Genomic DNA, 13,263 nt, shown 5'->3' with positions numbered 1-13,263 from the left:
ATTACAATCCGCTCAAGAATCCTACAAGGCGTCTGCAGATAGATTTCAAAATCAAGCTTTTACTTTCAAAATTGGAGATAAAGCATGGCTTCTTCGACGAAATATCAAGACCAAGTGACCATGTGATAAGTTGAACTATCGAAGATTGGAACCATTTATCATCCAAAAGCAAATCAATCCAGTGGCGTACCATTTGGAATTACCGGCTTCTATGAAGGTACATCCAGTCTTTCATATTTCTCTGTTGGAGCCTTATCGAGAGTCATCTTTTTTTGGAAGAGTACAATGTCTGCCACCTAGTATTGAGATCAAGAACCACGAGGAATACGAGGTTGAAAAGGTGTTGGATTCATGGCGAAGGTGGCGCAAGTTGGAGTATCTTGTTCATTGGTGCGGCTACGACATTAATGAGCGAACGTGGGAGCCAGCTCAAAATCTCGCCAATGCGCCACAAAAGGTACAAGAGTTTCATCAACAACATCCTCATAAACCTAAGCCGGTTCGACGATAGCTTCTTTCTAAAGCTTACTCACCCAAGAATATAAAAAAAGGGGAGAGCACCATCAAAATTCGTAATTGATGTAGTTATTTTCTCCAAGATAAAGTAGAATTTTTTCAGTAGCTATAGTTTGGTCTTTTGATATCGATAGCCAAGAGATAGATACTATGTCAGTCAGATTATCTCAACCGACTTGCTCACAAAGGCAACCCCGAGATGAAGAATCGCCTACACCATGATAACGACGGAGGATACCGAGTAATCGATTACTAGTGATTGTATTTGAGTTCAAGCTTACCTACGATGGTCAGCCAGAAGGCGTGTTTGTAGGACAATTTCACAATGAGAACATGGAAGTTCATTCTTGGTCAGAAGTCGAAGGAATGGGCCACTACCGTTGGCTTCAAGGGTCGATGAACCACTTGTCTCGTGAACAACAGTTGGAGTTCATAACAAACGTTATGCGACAGATCTTCATTTTCTTGCATTGGTACTGATTAACAACAACATTGCTTCTCAGAGACCTCGACGCTAAAGGAGGAGGTGATGTTAGGAACATAGTCCTTAGAACCTTCTAGAGACAAGTTTTTAGAATCTTTTAGAAGCAAGTCTCTAAAATCTTCTAGAAGCTTCTTAGTTGGTAGAAGATGTTAAGGACATAGTCCTTAGAACCTTCTAGAAGCAAGTCTTGGAACTTTCTAGAAGCTTCTTAGTTAGTAGAAGATGTTAGGGACATAGTCCTTAGAACCTTCTAGAGACAAGTTTCTAGAATCTTCTAGAAACAAGTCTCTGGAATCTTTTAGAAGCTTCCTAGTTAGTAGAAGTTGCTTGAGAAGCTTCCTAAATAGGAATATATATTGGAATCGAGGCTGAAGAGTTCTTCAGTCTCGACAACACATCTCTTGGAGCTCTAGCTCACCTCTCTAGTCTTGTTCTTGTATTCATCTGATTAATCTAATTCTTGCTAGTTCTTTTTGAACTTCTTGTTAAATCTCGAGTCTATATTTCTGTGTCCGTGACATTGAGCAACAAGACGAGCTTTATAGCAGGTTATTTGGCCTTAAGCATCTCGCTCGTATATTAATACCATTTTATATCCCACAGGGCGAGATGTAAGAGTGTCTACAATTGGACCAAAGACTTTCCTCTAATGCAAAGAGGCATACTCTTCTTCAATAGCAGTTTTCTATTTTGACCAATCAGAGTGACGCATTGCCTCTTCGATGGTTTGAGGTTCAAGATCGTCTTTTTTGCAAGAAAGGGCTTCTATAATTATATATGCAAATGATTCATCTACCGTAATAGATGGTCTGTCCCAAATATCATCTGTAGAACAATACAGAATAGATAATTCTTTACTCAACTTTTTTTTATTCCTTCCAATTCCAAGATTATTTTTCATAGGAATTGAAGGTACATTATGTATGGATATATCATCATGAATTAGTAGTCTTACAAGATGAGTGGCAATTTCTTGAGAAATAATATCAGGATTAGTTAATTTTATAGCTTTCTTCTTACGTGGTTGCTTATCTGGTCCACGAGTTTTTTTAGTTGTTGTTGTTATAACTTGAGGTATTGTAGTCAATGGCACTGCAATCTGAGCATGTGCATTCTGAGCCTCATTAATAGGAACTCTTGTAATTCTAAGTACATCATTGAAGCCATCAGGTGTTTCATCTGTGATCCGTTTTAAATGCAAAATCTTAGCAACTTCAGTTTCTGCCAAAGATGTCCTAGGATCAAGATTCATTATAAACGTTTCTGGTGATTCAAATATGAGTACTTTATTTCTTTGTTGATTGGATACTCCTCCTAGAAGAGATGGGAATACAGTTTCTTCAAAACGATAATTTTGTAAACGTGCACAAAATAATGTGCCAGTTGATGGATCAACAATATGAATAATGCTTGATGAATCAAAACCAACATATATGCCTTCTTGTCGATGAACTCCAATGGTACGCCGTTGAGGTTCTGGTATTGGAATCCAAGCACGGAAACCAAATACTCGTAAGTGAGATACATTTAGAATACGACCCGAAATGAGCTCATGTGATGAAACAGTTTCAAGAGAAGAAGGACGGAGGCATATTAATGCTGCAGCAAGTAAAACTGCATGACTCCACATAGATGTAGGTAGATTTACGTGAAGGAGGAGTGGCCGCGTAATGAGTTGTATACGCTTTATAAATGACTCTACAAGTCCATTTTAAGCATGTTCATATAGAATATAATATGTCAACTCGATTCCTATTTCAGTACAATAGTCTTCAAAAGACTTTGATGCAAATTCTTTTCCATTATCTATATGCAATGTTTTTATAGGATAATCAAGAAAATGGGCCCGAAAGCCAATAAGCATAGATATAAGATTGGAAAACACCATGTTTCAAGTTGATAATAATGAAACATATGATTGTTTATCTGATGCATCAACAAGGACCAAAAAATAACGAAATGGTCTTGATATTGGATTAATAGGACCACAAATATCACCATGCAATCTTTTAAGCATTGGTGGTAATTCTTGTGGAAGTTTCCAAATTGAAGGCCGAATAATCATTTCACCTTGCACGCATGCACGACATAATTCCATAGAGTCTACATCTGCAAGCTTTAAATTGTGCCCAGTTATACATGGAATGATCTTTCTAAATAATATGGATCCTGGATGTCCCAATTATCCATGCCAGAGAGAAACATGACTCTCTGAGATAGGTGATGCAAAATTAAATATAATGGAAGGCCGAATCACAATTCCATATAAACTATTTTTTGTAGCAAAAGCTTTTTCAACAACTTTATGGTTCTTTATAAGAACCAAAACTTCTTTTCTATTTAAAGTGGCGATCGAGAGGTGATAACCATTAATACGCATATCTTGGTAGCTGATCAGACTCTGAGGTGCTGAGGGTACAAACATCGTATGTTTACATTTTATGATGGAACCCGCAGGTAATTCTACCATCGTTGTGCCCTCTTGGAAACAAAATGCATTTGCTCCAGCCATGGTCATCATATTTTTAGTTTGCCAAGTTGAAGATTTTTCAATAAAAAATCATATATCTCGCAAGATAGTATGTGTCGTTGCAGAATCAATGAGCATATCATTTGATTCATCATTAGAGGTTCTATCAGTCATATAAGCCTCTAAGTCATCAACACCAATTGAATCCATGGGTGCATCCATGGTATGAACTTCACGAGCCTTAGCTCGTAATTTCTTATTTTCTTGGAATATTTTAATAAAATATTCTGAAGTACGGCACGCGTGTGCTAAATGTCCAATCATTCCACACTTATGGCAAGAATGCATCTCTGTTTTTTGTTTTCTACTATAATTAATAGTAGAATGTTTATTCTTTCCATGTGGATAGAAATGGTCTTGACTATGAATACCCTGATACTTATGAGCACGTTTCCCATGTTTATATAATTTATTCTTAAACTTTGAAATATTAAGTGCATGAGATTCAGGAACTGTAGTTCTAATAGGACGAGCTTCTGCATTGCGCAAGAGTAGCTCATTTTGCTTCACCGCAAGAAGTAGATAGGACATGAGATCAGAATGACTCTAAAATTTCATGTTCCTGTATTGTTGTGCAAGCACAGTAGATGCAAGAGGAAATGTAGAGAGAGTTTTCTCAATCATTTCTTCTTCAGAAATGCTTTGTCCAGATAATCGTAATTGTGAGATAATACTATACATTTAACTATTGAAAGCATTTAAATTTGGAAAATCCAAGACACATAAATGTGTCTAATTATGATGTGCACGTGGAATAAAAATGGTCTTTTGATGATCAAACCTAGATTTAAGATTCTTCCAAAGTTCTGCAGGGTCTTCCATTTCCAAATATTGATGTTGTAATGCGGGTACAAGATGACGACGAAGGAGAAGAAGTGCTTTCCAACGAATAGCAGGAGATATAGAAATACTTGTTGTAGGAGATTCTTCAAATATAATGGCATCCGATAGTTGTTCTACAAATAAATTTGCTTTTGCCATTTTTGCCCATAATAGATAATTATTTCTATCCACAGTCAATGGTGGAAATAAAAGAACTTGAAAATGTTGGGATGCACTGGTAATAGTAGGAACCATAGTAGAAGCAATTGAAGATATTGAAGCACTCATTATAAATAAATCTGTAAAGAAAATACAAGATCAAGTAAAAAAGTTGAGTAAAACGTACCTTAAAATATAAAGTCAAATAAAATGATAAACTTGAACTTGAAAAAACTAAAATATATATATATATATATATATATATAAATTTTTAGAGAGAAAGAGTTGTAGATTAAGACAGCAGAACAGCAATAAAATGGCAGCAGCAGGTAGTGGTAGGGTGGCAGGGTGGCACTGGCAGGCAGCGGCGGGCAACGACGGACAGCAGCGGCTGGTAACGGCGGGCAATGGTGGGCTGCAACGGCAGACAGCGGCGGACAACAGCGAACAGTGGCAATGGTGGCGGCGACGGCGACGGGCGGCAGCGACAGCGGTAATAGGGTGGCAGCGGTGGATTCGGCATCTATTTGGCGACAGTTCGGCGTCTGTTTGGGACACAGCAGGGAGCAAGTAGCAAGCAAAGGGTGGAATTGGACTGGATCAAGTATTCAGAGCAAGCAAGGTAGAGAGTGGAACAAGTGCTCTAAGCAAGAAGCTAATGTGTGAAGGGCCAGCAAGAAGAACAAGATCATGACCCAGACACTAAACAAGGGTAGCAACAGGTTTGAAGAGTCAAAGACTAGAGTAAAAAAAAAATTGATAGTATGTAGAAGAGAATCGTGCTGATAACGTGTTGAGAATGTTTAGAAAGACATAAGAGTAATAGTAAGTCATACACACACACGAGTAGTAGTAAGTCATACACACACAAGAATAGTAATAAGTCATACACACAAGAGGGTTTCTAAGGAGAGAGAGCTTCACACATACAAAAATCTATTAATCTGGTTGTGACTCGTACACAAGAAGAGAGAAGATAAGAGGATGAACAGTACTTCTCTACTAGACTCTAAATACTGTAGCTACAGTAATTACTGTAGTCTACAGTAAATATTATGGAGAGCATCGACTACATTTAATGATCTCAATAGGATTAAAGAGAGCAATAGCATTTTAGAATGCTTTTACTATACTCTAGAGCATGCAATGGAGGTTAATTGAAGTAACTCTATGGATTTAGTTTTTACAGTTTTGAAGATTCATTTAGAAGTTTACAACTTAGCATTCAAATTTGTCACACTTTTGTAATGTAGAACTTTACTCAAACTTTGTCCAAATTGAAAATTCAATAGTATTTTGTAGAGCTGATTAGATATAGTGATTTAATATATGCTAATAACATCTAAATCCTAATAACTACATGTCATCAATGACGCCGAAATTGTTGGATGAAATAGCATGCTACACCATCACGATCTTCGTATATACCATCTTTCTTCCACCATGTGCCTCTCCTTACTTTCTTAAGCATGAATAGATATATATATCCACATTCTTTGTCCTACCATGCACAAACCATTGTACATTTTTGAAAAAATCCATAATTAAAGCACGGATTTCTTATCTATCTTGCTCCCAACTATCATATTGAAACTATACCTCTTCTCCTAAAGCTTTTCGGCATGCTTCAGCACTCCTTCAATTCCTTTCCTCTCATAATTGGCTTTCCATATATTTGCCGCTCCATCCCATTGTTTGACAAACAAAAGTCAAAGCACTTCTAACCCAAATAGATGGTGCATAATGATCATCTCCTTGAATCTCTTGTTAGAATGCTTCCAATTTTAACTTGAAATCCTTCAAAAAAATATCACTAGAAATATCTTTAGTATCAAAAGGGCCTCCTAATGAAATTTCGATGCCTTTAAGGTTTAGAATGTCCAAACTACTACAAAGTCAATATCCACCAACTACTTTCTTTGTATTTTGCAAATGCAACAAAAGGATGCAGGCTTGGAGGTAACCAAAACCTTCAAGCTTCATAGATGCACATCCGTGCACTGTATGCCGGTAACCTCAGCAAATACAGACACAGTGGGATAGATATCATACTGACCCTCCAGAGTAATCCAAACTGTACATCACCTTACAAGTAACCTCCACTGAAGAAAAGAATCCCCAGTAGCAATCTCTCTGCAGCAACCTAGACCCTCAATTGCAGCTCATTCCTCTAATCTAAAGATGTGAAAGGGTCAATTCTTGTCAAAATTAAGGAATTCAAAACCCCACGAAGGGGGTATTCTTCTTCTGTACTGAAGCCTACAACGCAAATTATACTAAAACTTTCATTACATACCTGCAAAAAGAACATAACTCCATCAGCAACGTATAATACATTCCACCCAACTCTTCAGTGGAGCTTAGCATTTAGCTTTGAACATCAAAGCTCCTAATAACCATCAGGAAATCGTAAGCCTTCCTTCGATCCACTTTTCTGAAATCTCATGCACTTTGCAAAGCTCCACACGCTGCTCAACCCAAATGGTGAGAGAATAAACTTACACGCCTAAATGTAAGAGATGATCGAGGACAAACCTGACATTTCTTCATCGACTTTTAGCCAAGGGTCCTCCAATGCCGTATTTGCATCGACCTGTTTGGACATGAGCCTGGAAATAAACTGCTGGGCAGAAGGTGACCGAGTGAAGGTTGCAAATTTGTCGCCAAGGAGTTTCCCAAGCTGATACATGTCGGACTTGGGCGTATAGTGCGAGTTCTCCAACATGTCCCTGCTCCAGTCCGCCAGGTAGTGGAACGAGGGATGCACATAGAAAGGAGATTCTGCAACCGTCTCCAAATCGATCAGCATGAACTGCCCATATGTAACCTCCACTATATTTGGAAGTCGAACATCCCTGTGAACAAAGCCCTTCTCATGGAGGACTTTCAAGGCGTTGCACACACTCTTGGCCAACATCTTGGTATCCTCCTCAGACCTGATCCTAGGAGAGTATCCAAGAGGACCAATTGTAACCTTGTAGCTATCTCCTCCTCGTCCTAACTCGGGCTCTTCAATTACCATCGGAAGATACGGGCTCCCTTTCACATCATTGTAGGCTCGATTAACGACATTAAAATCAGTTGCAGTAGCTTCGCAGTAACTTTTAAAATTCTTTATCTTCTTACGGACACTGTCATTCAAGAAGTAGATGGTGCAATCTCCCTGCACAAGCGACGAAAACATCGCATGGCGCCCTGGAAGGGGAGGGATTTTCTCCGCCATTTTCCTCACTAAAGTAAAGGCGTTGAAAATACTCAGGATCAACAAGATTCGGTTGGGTATCTTTGCCAGGTCAAGAAGTGGTTCAATGCGTACCAGAGACCTATCCTTTCCAAGAAGGACCCATTGAAATTTGGTACCGGCTGCTATATACCCCAAAATGAACCGCAGGTCTCCATAAAATCTTGGGTTAAGTGGCTGCATTTTAAGAGAAATGTCGTTTTCCGCTTCTGACAAGTCGGATAGCTTGTCTTCACCGACAAGAAATGTGCACTGAGACATTACACCGAGCGTATCAGGCCTCTTGCGTGATAGTGTTGCATTCGATCTCGACAGTGATAGCTTTTCACTTTTATTGAAAGTCAAATCCAGGGTAGCACCGTCCAAGCTATACTCATTACAAGCGCTGAAAAACCTCCTTAAGTAGCCTTGAACTGTATATGAAACATCTGCCTCCGATTTTGGAGCGATAGTTGCTTCCTCCAAGGTGCTGGACAGGGACACGGATAACGTCGAAGCATCTGTCACGCGTAAAAACTCCTCTGCGACCTTAGGAAACCGGTTTTTGATTCGTAGGTAGGTTTTATTTACAACAGGAAGCTGCCCGTGCTGTTCCCCGTGCCACGAAGGAAACAGCACCCGTGCTAGCCCAACTCCATCTTGTGGAAGATCAATTACAGGTGTGAGCAACAACCCCTCGAGCAATTCCCCGGAATGATCGATGGAATCTGGTAATAAAGCAACGCAGATGGAACTCAAAAACTGGTCAGGAACTTGAAAAGAAGCAAAACATTTCAGAGACAACCAATCACCAGCCAAATTCGTCTAGTACTGGAGCTCCTTACAGACTGAAACCACCAAACAAGACCATCGTCGAATAGGAGGGAACCGAATCAATGGAAGGTCTCCGTTGAAGGAAATTAAAATGGAAAACACAATCCAGAACACCTAACAGAGGGCCCGCTACGGAACAATCGAGGTCAATGAAGTTAACTATGCCAACCATAATTCCATAACCAAGACAATAACCTTCGCCCAAGCATCCAGCAGCCCCCGGGAATATTAAAAGACAATGAAGATGAGGAGATGGGCGAGTGATAGGAGTGACCTCGTCCTTGCAGGATTTGCTCCCTAAGTTGCGCTTTCTCGGCCCGGAGTTGCGCTTTCTCATCTCGGAGTTGCGCTTCTCTGTTCCAGAGTAGCTTTCTTTCCTCATCATCACGGCATCTGTCGATCTGCTCTTCAACTCTGTCTATCTTCTGTTCCACTCTTCTTATCTGGTCCTCCACGCTACGTATCTGCTCTTCCAAATTTTCAACACCGTCACCCATCCTCCTCCACGACCCAATTCAGTAGGCAATCCACAATAAGAGCCCGATCCGAGGAACACGACCCTTCAAACCCCTAGACGATGATCTCTCCACGCTACTCTCACAACACAACTCCTCATCACCGTTCCGGACCAGCTTCGATTACCCCCGCACCAGCATCGATGTGCAGAAAACTTATCCATATCAACGTCCAGAGTGTCCACCGGCATCGATGTCCAGCAACTCACGTCCCTCGTCCGAAAGAAGTTGCTGAGTTGAGGCAAGGGAGACGAAACAAACCCTAGATCGAAACCTCGAGGAGCACCTCGATACCCAGATCAAAACTGTCCAGTACCCAAGGCAAGCGAACCCTAACCACGTCCAAAATATCACTTTACCAAACTAGTCGTAGGATGTCGAATTTTGGAAGCACCAGCCTCAAGCGATGGAGCAGAAGATCGCCGTTTGGCAGGATAGAAAAACCTAGCCTCCTATTTTAACCCATTAAGGTAACAGGGTGTCTGAGCTTTTGAAGATTTGTGAATTTTCATTAAAAAATGCAACTTGTGCAGAAAAACTTGCTCTCTGGACTTTAATGTAACTAAGACAAAACGAAAGTATATTGTGAACTTCAATTTCTTTAGTTTATTTTCTTATCAAAGAATAACTTTTGAGTGAAATGGTTAAAAGTTGGTGCATTGTAATATTAGGCTATAATTTATCCAAATTAGCTAATATATTATAGTATTCCAATCCAACTACTAATCGTATTGTACAATTTCATCTTTTGTTACTTGATTTGAAAAAATTTGATTTTGATTTTATAAAATCAAGATTAGGTAAATTTATTGATGGAGATTCAGTAAGTATCATAGGTGATTGTACTTTATTAAGTATATTTGAATTTAAAATAGAAATCGAAATTTATTTTTTTGGTGCTTTTGGTAATATTTGTTTTTTAAAATCATCAATATTAGATTTAAATGTTTTGTTAGATAATTTAGCAATACTTTGTATATCCACTTGATTTACAACTATATTTGTAATATAATTAACATCATTAGATATTTCATTGATCTCTGTAATTTAAACTCAAATGTATAAATGTAATCTTCTTTAGGAATTTTATTAGCCACATAAACGAATAATATTAGACAACATATAAATCAGGATTCAATTCCAATCTTCTATTAAATAAAAGAAATTAAGCAATATTTAATGGTCTTGAGTTTGCCATAGTCATTAAAGGTATAAGTTGTGAATGGGGCAATGATACTTTGTTACTTTCTTTTTTAACAAAACTTTTCAAAAAACTAGAGGATGAAAAATACTTTAGCAATTCCATTGGGGTGAATTTTCAAATTTGTTTTCTTTTTCCATACTAACTTTTAGAAATTTACCAAATGGAGAAGATAAGGTACCAAAATCAGTTTTTTGAGTTGGAGAAGGAGGTGGGATTTTTGGTTTAGAATTATATCTATGTTGACAAATGCCAAATTCTTTGCATTTTTCTTCCTTTTAGCTCTATCCTCATAATCTTTTTTCACTTTGTATAGCTTCTTTTTATCTTTTAAGATCTTAATACTCTTTTTTAATATTTAATATTACCACGAATTCAAAATACATGGTAATTTATTAAATACTTACTTTTAATTACACTTTGATATCATATTAGTTCTTTCAATCTTTGTCATTTTGGTCTTTTACATCATAGTCACCTACAACTAGGACTCTTCCTAATAGTGGTACCAAAACGTAGAGCTAAAATTTCATTTAAGTAAAAATCCAAGGAATTTTATAGTAGAAATAATTTTTTTGGGGAGAACCAGATTGGTCATAGTAAAATATTTAAGGTCACAAATAAAGACTAAATAGACTCAACATTTGATTTAGCAAGATAATTGAATGCACAAATCACAATGGTAGTGACTGACTATAGTTAAGTAAGAATAGCATTTATTGACATATTTAAATATTTTTTTTTTATCAAATAATACACTTATTAATCCTTGAGTCTATAATTTGAATTTTAGGATTAATTTAATCATTCGCTTTTTATACTTTGACTTGTTATTTCTTACTTCAACTTCAATTTTTTGCTTACAACTTATAGATTGAACACTTCAATTTCCAAAATATTACAAAAATAATTATGTTCAATAAAAAGCTTTACATTTAATTGAAAAAAAAAATCACAAATATATTCACAAAGAAATATATTCACTTCACGAGAATTCACCAAATTGAATACACATTCTCTTGATGTCTTCAACAAAGAAAAAAACATTTATCTTTCCCTTATACTTCCATGATTCACTTTCACCATTTCAAAAGTATATGATCCTTCATATTTCATCCTTTCATCTAATTTTTCTATTATCTAGACTTTGCATTCACATTCTTATCATGATAACTAGATTTGCAACTTCTAGCCATTATTTTTAATCAAAAATATAAAAAAAATAGACAAAGCTAAAAATTAAAAGAACTATAGTAATCCTAATTGATATTTTTTTGTATATACCTTCTCATTAGCATCTTGAAACAGTCTTGCAATTGTAATTTGGTTGAAAAATGAATTACTTATGAATTTCTAAAAAATAAATACATAATTTTGGTAAGTTGATTAATAGCGGCTACTGGAGATGGACTATTGAAGCAAGGTGAATCTGCTACTTAGGTTTGATATTTTTCAATTGTAACTCTTTGTATTAGCTTTCTAAAGTGTTTTAGCAAATTAATATCCAAGTTATAAATTAGTTATGAATATTTGAAATTAAAATACAAAATAGGAGATTACTTTGAAAAAATCAGCTCTAATTAATTGAAGTTGAATGAATGTTAATTAATGTTGGATAAATATAGGGAAGGATGAATGGACATAGCTTATCCCTAGATGAATGTTGAATAAATGAAATTTATTAAAAGGATAAATTTAGAATATTGGATGAAAACTTTAAAATGAATGAATAATGGATATAGTTGCACAAATGAATAGATGAATTAATATTAAAATTTTAAGACCTCATAGCTTTTGTATTCCTTAATTATTTGAAACAAATTTTATATCTATGAAAAGCTTACAAGATAAAAAATTAAGCTGTTAAAAGTAAAATTTTAGTTTAAGTATACAAGATTGTTGTTTTGGCTATTAAATGAGGGCTGAATAAATTTCAATAGATGAATGGCTTGAAGAAGAATAAAAGGTTTATATTAAAAAGATAAATAGGAGATTGTTGGATTACAAAATGCTAAGGATTATTTAATATGAATGTTTAAATTTTTAATCTTATGAGGGTCATTAATTTGGCTCACACAATAATACAATAATAAAAATATAATATAATAATTTTTTTAAAGATAGTTGATAGTGTTAATGATTTTTATTATAATAATCAATTATATTATGGAGAAACCATGCTTTCTCCTATATACAAATGTATAAGGTAATAACATGGATTGGATTTCTATTTAAAACCTCCACATAAAAAATGAAATATATACTTTAAAATTATTCAAAGTACTTATATATATTATAGATCTTTTAAAAACTATAAAATACATATAAGGTATAAAAATAACAAAGTAATTACTAAAGATAATATCATCTACTATTATAGCATAATATAGATGAAATTGAATATAAATATTAGACTATATAAAATATCATGCTAATATTTTTATAAATAATAAATTTGGATTATAAAGAGAAGGTACTAAATAGAAGTATATATATATATATATATATATATATATATATATTAAAAGTATTTTTAAAATATCATGCTAATAATAAATATTCTAAGGTGGTATTCTCTATTATTATGAATTTCTACTGATTAACAATTATATTTGTCAATGCATAAAGTATCATGCTCTATTTACAATGCCTACAATAATATTGAATAATAATCATAGTAAAATAATATTCTCACTTACTAGCCTGATATAAATCATTAAAATATTTATTTCATATAAAAATATATTTCATTGCTAAGCATTATTTCTAGAGCCAAATTTAATTGATAATAGAAGTAGTACATTCATATCAATATACATAGAATAACATAGACATCAATATATTAAAAATATTATCAATATATAAAGCACCATGGATTTCAAGAGCATCTATTCATTCTAGGGCATGAAATAGTAGATTCTGCGCCTTTGAATTTCCATCAAATCATCTTTCACTACTTCCTCCATTAAATTGAATACCAAC

General features: G+C 35.4%; 1 protein-coding gene across 5 annotated transcripts; it reads right to left on the bottom strand.

Moving 5' to 3' along the window:
* Positions 1 to 5,751: 5,751 nt before the first annotated feature.
* Positions 5,752 to 9,491, bottom strand: LOC112278656 (crinkler effector protein 8). Of its 5 annotated transcripts, none has more exons than XR_012216976.2 (4): positions 8,840 to 9,488; positions 7,047 to 8,459; positions 6,111 to 6,308; positions 5,752 to 6,012 (listed from the first exon to the last, which is right to left on the bottom strand). XR_012216976.2 is itself a non-coding variant. In XM_073532098.2 (3 exons), exons 1-3 carry the CDS (start codon positions 9,060 to 9,062, stop codon positions 6,259 to 6,261), a joined length of 1,686 nt encoding a protein of 561 aa, XP_073388199.1. In that variant the 5' UTR covers positions 9,063 to 9,488; the 3' UTR covers positions 5,752 to 6,258. The 5 variants fall into 5 exon arrangements, 3 of the variants coding, with proteins under 3 accessions (XP_073388199.1, XP_024368031.1, XP_024368030.1); XR_012216977.2 differs by adding an exon at positions 6,808 to 6,900 and having other exon boundaries at positions 5,752 to 6,308; positions 8,840 to 9,487; XM_073532098.2 differs by having other exon boundaries at positions 5,752 to 6,308.
* Between the last annotated feature and the right edge of the window lie 3,772 nt (positions 9,492 to 13,263).

The sequence above is a fragment of the Physcomitrium patens genome, chromosome 6, assembly GCF_059467195.1.
Source record: "Physcomitrium patens ecotype Gransden chromosome 6, ASM5946719v1, whole genome shotgun sequence".
NCBI lineage: Eukaryota > Viridiplantae > Streptophyta > Bryopsida > Funariales > Funariaceae > Physcomitrium > Physcomitrium patens.
Note: the sequence above shows the minus strand (reverse complement) of the source record. Positions and strands in the feature narration are given on the sequence as shown.